We start from the raw sequence: 7584 nt of genomic DNA, 5'->3' as shown, positions 1-7584 counted from the left end.
CCAAAGTAAAAGAAATGCAATTTAAATCTAAACAATCTGTAGAAGCTATTTGTTATGCTGCTGAAATGTTTTTGATTCTGTAACACATATTATTTATTTTGAGAACAATGTCTTTTTTTTTTCATTGTCAATCTGCATTTTGTTGTTGCCTTGCCTGTTTTCTTTTTCTTTTTTCTTATGCTGTTGTCTAAATGAGAGTTTGTAATAAACATAAAAAATTAAATAAAAAAATATTTCTTTGACCCTGGCAACACATGATGCCTGAAATATGATTGTGTGACCGAGCGTTCGTGCAGGGTTCGCCTAAAATACTTAGAAATAAGAAAACAATCAACGACAGTTGTCCGATCTTTACTTCACTTTATTCTCTGTCACATATGTAATAACCATAGACAGTAAAAGAAATGGACACAGCGACCCCCATAGACTTCAAAGGGGAAAAATGAAATCAGGTAGAAGCACTCACATCCTGATGGCTGATGTACTGCGCAGCCTCAGACTGAGCTTGACGACGTAGATGTGACGTGAGCAACCTGTCCGACAGTTGTAAGTCTTCTAGTAGTTGTGCAACGTAAAATCTGAATCACCGAATCTTGTAGAGACAGAGAGAGTGAGCAGGAGCAACTTTTGATGAATGAAGCAGGATTTACGACATCTCTATCGGCGTTTATGCCTCCACGTCCCCCGATTGCCTCATAGACAGTAAAAGATTGCCTACGAGCTTCTCCTTGGGTCTATACGGTACAGCGCGATGGAGTCGCGTGGTTATGACGCAATCGTTAGCCTACTTTTTACAAAAACGGCTTCTACGGGGCGATAGTGTAAGATACAAGGTAATAGAACATTTTATACATTGTCGTGTTTGTTTAGAAATAAACAATGGACAAATGGAGTCTTTAAACGCCTCAGATGTAAAGATATTCGCTGTCAAAGTGAGACCAGCCTCAAAAACCCGCCTCCAATACAAAAGTGCGCATACACAAACCTATATACGGCGAGCCCCGAGGGGAAAAATACATTGCACACACATATACACAACGAGCGCCAGAACGTACCAAATTAATACATCATGACAGGATCAAATAAAGTCTGTTACAATAGGCTTGTTTGAGATGAGCAAAATCTGCGCAGAACCGATCAGCGCGAGATTCATGCCGGTTAGAAAAGTGTCCGAGGGCGGTCCGCCTTGCTCTGATGTCATGCTGACGTATGTCAAAAAACTCTCGCGAGCGAAAGGCGGATGTGTCGGATTCTGCAGTCGAGCGCAGCTGCTCTCCACCGACTGCGCTGATCAAAAGCATGATGGGAAACGACCTGCTGACGACACAGCTTAATGCTTATTGGTTTAAACAACCGTGATGTATGGTTCTTTTTTAAAATGTTTGATTTTAAAACTCTGATATCATGTTTTTATGTGTGACTATTCCCAAACTCTCTAACAAAGGCGATCTCTCTTTTGGTTATGTGATTGTTGTCATATTTATAAAAAATATATATATAAAACGTTTGAATTTTGATAAACACGTCTTTCGAATGGAAATAAATAACAAAAACTTTGGGTGTCTTGTTCATAATATTTTTTTTCAAATAAAATTAACAGAACTTAAATTACATCCAGTTTATCAGCAACAAAGTGCACGAGTGTGAATCCCGCGATATCTGTCTTTGATCTCGCAGGTGTCTGATCCACTACGAGAAGAGAGAACTGTCCGGCTTGCCTGCACTTTTTTCACTCCTTCCCTCACTGCAGCCGCCTAGTCTCAGCTGAATTTCAGGCGAGGCGAGGCGCATCTCAAACAAGCCTATTTGGATAAAAGCTCTAACATAAATAAACACTACTGGAAGCAGCGCAACCAAGAGAAAAGCTATGAAGTTAAGAAAATAGACTATTGGGAATAATTTAACACACATTCATGGAAAAAATATCAGAGATCAAAAAGTCAGAGATTCTGATGTTCTGATTCCTTGCTGGCCTTGACGGCCCACCACTGGCAGAATGCTAGATTTTTAGTTTTTTATTATACACACAAAATAAAAAAATCAAATAATTAAAAAGACAAGCATTAAAGAGAAAACTTTGTCTGCACTTTTTTCTTTTTACACATTCTTTTCCCCACATGTAAGTGAGAGAGAGAAAAAAAGACAAAAAAAGAGAAAACAACAACAGAGTAATAGCCATGGTTTTTGCTACATTATTTTCGTAAGAGAACTGATTCACCACATATCATCAAAATTCATGCATGTGCTTTTAAATGCAAATGAGCTGCTGCGTGCACCCCCACCGTTTTCTGAACCACTTACCTGAAGCACACACACACACACACACACACACAGACGTCAGACGTCAAGTCTCGTGAGTAACTTCTCTTTCACATTTTTGTTGTGTTCCTGTCATCCATAGCGGATACAGTGGCAACTATGCCATAGGGTGTGCGATAATGATAATGTGGCAGCATGTCCCTCACTTTGCCAAAACCAAACGCACAGAGAGAGTCCACGCATTCAGTGTTTATTGTAGACTAGTGCTGCACGTGAGAAGTGCACACTCTTACTGCGTGATTTAAAGTTGATGATACACAGGGGCAACTTTTTTGATATTAAGAGACTGATGCTGCGTTCCAGGCAGGTTTTTGAGCCCGTAAATTACAACTTCAAACCACAACTCATGACTTTGTAGTGTTCCAGGCAAAGTCACGCCAAACTGCCTGAGCTCAAGGAATTGTGTGGTAGTTAGATGTAAACAAAGCGTGGCGGACCGTATGGGGTGTTTGCTCATTTACAAATTACAATAATTAATATCGCCAAAGGTGCTTACTCCTTGCTTATTTGAGGGAAACGGAGGAGAAAAACGGCGCAGACGGCAAGAAAAGCTGTTATACCTTTTATTTTACGTTATTTGTATATTTGTTTCATAAACAGCATCCTGCCATTGTTGCTTCACGGGCTATGTGACGTCAAAACTCGTAACTGGGAGTACATCGATCTAGTACGAGTTCACGGGTGGGAAGTCACGGGTTTGGCTGCCGTTCCAGTCCACTTTCACGGGTAGAAGGTTGGGAAAACACGGGTTACGGGTTGCCTGGAACGCGGCATAAAATGTTACGAGTTTTGACGTATTAAAATGCTTCAGTGATTTTAAAGACAGAAAGAAGCAGGCAGGATCATGCATTGAGATGACATTTATGCATTTTGCAGCTTCATTTTTTTCAAAGTGACATACGTTGCATTCAAGATATATATTTTATTAGTTCATGGATTCGAAAATTTCAAATTTGCTCTACTGTTTGAGCTAAAGTAAGGCTGTAGCCTATATCAAAATCTTTGCAGGCTGATCAGTAAAGAAATTATAAGTTAGTTATAAGCAATATGTTTAAACTTCTGCAGCAAACATTTGATAACGCAGTCTATGACACACTATGAATGGGCAAAACAAGGAGGGTCAGTGATGATTACTAAAGTGTATGGGGCACAACGCACACCTTTGTACACTTTGCTTATTACACACACACATTTTTTTAAATATTAAAAATAAAATAATTCCTCTCTGGAGAAGCGTTCAGTCTTTCCGCTCACATGTAAATAGCAAATCCGGCATGGTGCAAGCGCAACTGGCTTTTAAAGCGAATGGGAGTTGAGACTCTGATTGGTTTATTGCACGAGAGGCCTAAAATACACCCATTACACATTAAGAGAATAGGGACAACCCTTTTAGACCATGTGCCGGATGCATCGACCATTTTGTTCCGTCGTTAAACTAGCAAAAGTTGATTTAGAAACCATGCGCTCAGATCATTAAAATAGGGCCCTGAAATTGAAGCCGTTGTAAACTCTTAATCTTGCGAGTTATTAACAATATCATTTATTCAATGAAATGAACTTGAGGACCATATCAGTCCCGTTTGTGATAAAATCATTCAGATTAGGTTTGTACAAGGAAATCTAGAGTAGATATCATATCAGTACGTTATACACCTTAAAGGCTTAAAGGGATAGTTCACCCAAAAATGAAAATGTTGTCATCATTTACTCACCCTCAAGTGGTCTGGTTATCCATATTCTTCAAAATATCTTATTTTGTGTTCAGCAGAAGAAATACATTTTATAGACATAAAGCAGCAGCAGCAGGATCATGCATTGAGATATGACATGAATGTAATTGGCAAATGCTTTTATTAAAGACATTTACATTTATACATTGCATTCAAGATTTATTTTTCAGTTCATGGATTTGAAACTTTACACTGCTCTACTGTTTGTGCTAAAGTAAGGCTGTATGAAAAATCATCATGGCTGATCAGTACAGAAATGATTAGCTTATGTGGTGTTGAGCATTTCTTTCTTTAAAGACATGCATTTGACCTTAGTTTTACCCGTTCTCCAGGTGTCTGTTCTCAATAAAAGCCAAAGGTCTTACAGTTTAGTATTTGTACTAAGTTATGGTTCTAATGAAGGTCAATGAATGAGACGAATAGTTTACTTTCAGTTAAGAACGAGTTTAAACTTCTGCAGCAGACATTTGATAACACAGTTTATGACACACAGCATGATGGGGGAAAAACAACAGACATTAAAGAAATAGTTCACCTGTCTGGTTTTATTTTGTAAATTCATAAATGTTGATTAAAAGTGAAGGGGGAATGTAAAAGGAGAACATTTGAACTGATTGCGCTTTTCAGAAAAAATAGGCTTTCATGTATTAAAAAGATCCAAAAACACCATTAAATGTATGATGTTATTCATACAATTCATGCACTATATGTAAAATCTTCTACAATCATACAATAGCTTTATGTGAGGGAAAAAAGACAGAAATTTATGTTGTTATTCATTGACAATTTCCTCTCTAGTGACCGGATCATTGAACTGAACGTGGATTGGATCAGTCTGATTCCCTAATGAATCATTCAGACCAGTTCTGTGAACTGCATCACTGATTCATTGAAAAGATTCAATCTTTTTTTTTAAAGCGATTTGTATACAAATATTGGTCCCATTGAAAAAATCTCATGAACATGCAAAGAAGCCTAGGAATGTAAGGAAGTAATTGTAAAATTTGTCCACATGGGAAGAAAACTCATAAACGCTTTCCTTTAAGTGAAACCACACAATGAAAAACTGTCATTACAGTCTTCATATGATCAATGAGATATTTGCTGTCAGACACTAAGAAAACAGGACTGTTTTATTTATTTTCCTGAAAGAGACTGAATTTATGGATTTATCTTTTGCAGTTTTCTTAACTTCAGCTTTATGTAGCTTGGCAGACCGTTCTTGACCAGCTCCTGTTTTATCTGAAACAAAAGATGGACAGACAGATCAATCTTTCCATGAATCTTCTAATAGCACTGTATTTTGTATAAATATTCATAGTAAGTGCGACGTACTAGCTGTAAAACAATCTCACTGTTTCCACTCTGTGTTAGATCTAAAAATGAAGAAAGTCTCACTCGAAGTCCAATGACGTTGTCTAAAGGGAAACACACAGACAAACATCCTAAAATACTCATATTATATCGTATAAAAACATTACATGGGGTTATATGAAATTCATCAAAACCTATCTATCATCTATTTCTAGAAAGACAAGACTTGTTACTTTGTAACACTTTATTTTGATGGTCCCTTTTGAACTTTCTGTTGTTGACTATAAGTAACTTTGCAACTATGTCAACTAACTCTCATTAGGAATTAGTAGACGGTCTGCTTAATATCTGCTAACTCTTTATTGTGATGCTCCTGCCAACAGAGATTCTACTGACTAGTAATTAGTAACTTTGCAAATAAATTGAAACCCTTACTTTTAGAGGTGTTGTGTCCACTGTCCACCCTGAAGGCCCATCGACCGGGAACATTGACATTACTGGAGTTTTTGAGGTTTGAGATGAAGCTCCCGTTGTTTGATCCAGGAATCACAAAGTAGTCAAAGGAGTTTACTGTGTCATAACCAGCCTGAAAGTATACAAAAACATTATTCATATAAGTAGTATATATACAGTACATATGCTGTTTGTTATACACTATTAATATTTTGTTCTCAACAGGGGCAGACTTAGTTGGTGTGTTGGGGCCCTATAACTGGATTTGCCTAGGGCATCCAAATCAATATGCGCCATTTTTCTTTTGTTACTCTTTCTTTCTCTCAAAGCACTACATGTTTTACAAGAGTTTACCCAAAGTTAAAGTGAGAGGCGAACACCTATGAGCCTAACTATAAACTGTAAATAACAGTCAATAAATGCACATCCTTGAATGAGTGGGATTTTCTAGCATATTTAATTCAACTACTCAGGTAATGTCAATGATATGACACATTTCAGAAATGTCTTAAAATGACAGTTTAAAATAAAGCTGTATAAATGTATTTTATGGGGTCCCCTGATTCCCTAAGCGACAGCTTACCTTGCTTATTGATTAAGTCCGCCCCTGATTCTGAATATAGAAAACAAGTTTCTTTTACCTTCACTGGATGTCCTGTTGCAGCAATGTCACCATAATTCATCAGAATAAATGAAACATTACTGCCTGAAACTAAAACCACTTGAAACGATGTTTCCTGCAAAGATTGAAAAAGGATAATCACTTTAAACTTAGCATTCTCGTCGTTTTTAATTTATAAAATTACATTTCTGTAATATTGAACATTAATTTTATGAGCATTACTGACTGACCTCATTGATATTTTTACTGTTTAAAATGTATTATAATTTTAATAAATGTCTTTGTGTACTAAATGTGTTCAATAAAGATTCTGAAATTGTATTGAACTGAATTATTGATAAAGTGAAAACCGTCCCATTTCAGAAGTATACCAAACGTACTGTGTTGGTGATGGGATAGTAAGCGACTTTATCCCACGTTGCAACAAAGACCCAAGAAGCGTTGAAGGTCAGATTTGAGAAATTATTGTTTATATCCTGAGTGGCGCGTGTGAGAACACTTCCATTAGTGTACTGATGATATGAAACCACTCCTCTCATACGGTTGTCAAGGTTGGTCCAGAGACCAGCGATTATATCTTGGCCTCCATAAGCAGGAAAGGAGTCGGGAACAAACTGTGATGAAGCCTGGTTGAATGTGAGGTGTCCATTATTATTCACCTGAAACATGAGAAATATTGTTAAAATCACAGCCACAGGATCACAGATGAGTTAATAAAGCATTCACCACTCACATTTAGACTTTGAATCAAGATGGAATCAAATTCTTACAAAAATCTGCTGGTATGTGCGGCCAAAGAACAGAAATGGACTCAGCAGCTGAATAACTGAGGAGCTTCCATCATCAGCAGCAGCATTTCTTGTGTCTCCTGATGAGCCGAATGGGTAGAATATTCCTGGTGCTACCAAGAGTGGGAAAAAAAAAAAAGTTTACATTTTACACTGATTTATGGGATTCATGTTTGAATCTGGCTGTGATTAATAGTGGGATGATGATGCCCTCTGGTGGCCGACTCATGTGGATGCGACAAGAGTAAAGTAAAGCAAATGAAAATGGGGGCAAAACTCAATGTGAAATAAATGTTTTCTGAAAAGTTTGATTTTTGTGTATTTCTTGGATGAAATGTGACTACACAAGGTTCAACCT

At 37.3% G+C, this 7584-nt stretch overlaps 1 protein-coding gene across 1 annotated transcript in view; it reads right to left on the bottom strand.

Moving 5' to 3' along the window:
- Positions 1 to 4152: 4152 nt before the first annotated feature.
- Positions 4153 to 7584, bottom strand: part of LOC307144076 (uncharacterized protein) — a 57294-nt gene continuing 53862 nt past the window's right edge. The window contains exons 6-11 of the mRNA XM_079846063.1: positions 7209 to 7339; positions 6819 to 7097; positions 6458 to 6553; positions 5799 to 5949; positions 5385 to 5467; positions 4153 to 5291 (exon numbers count right to left, since the gene is read on the bottom strand). Coding sequence (XP_079702189.1) covers positions 5211 to 5291; positions 5385 to 5467; positions 5799 to 5949; positions 6458 to 6553; positions 6819 to 7097; positions 7209 to 7339 — 821 coding nt within the window. The 3' untranslated portion in view covers positions 4153 to 5210. The remainder of the gene's footprint in view (positions 5292 to 5384; positions 5468 to 5798; positions 5950 to 6457; positions 6554 to 6818; positions 7098 to 7208; positions 7340 to 7584) is intronic.

This window comes from Gobio gobio (assembly GCF_949357685.1).
Source record: "Gobio gobio genome assembly, chromosome: 20".
Lineage (NCBI taxonomy): Eukaryota > Metazoa > Chordata > Actinopteri > Cypriniformes > Gobionidae > Gobio > Gobio gobio.
The sequence above is the reverse complement of the archived record's forward strand: the minus strand, read 5'-3'. Positions and strand labels throughout refer to the sequence as shown.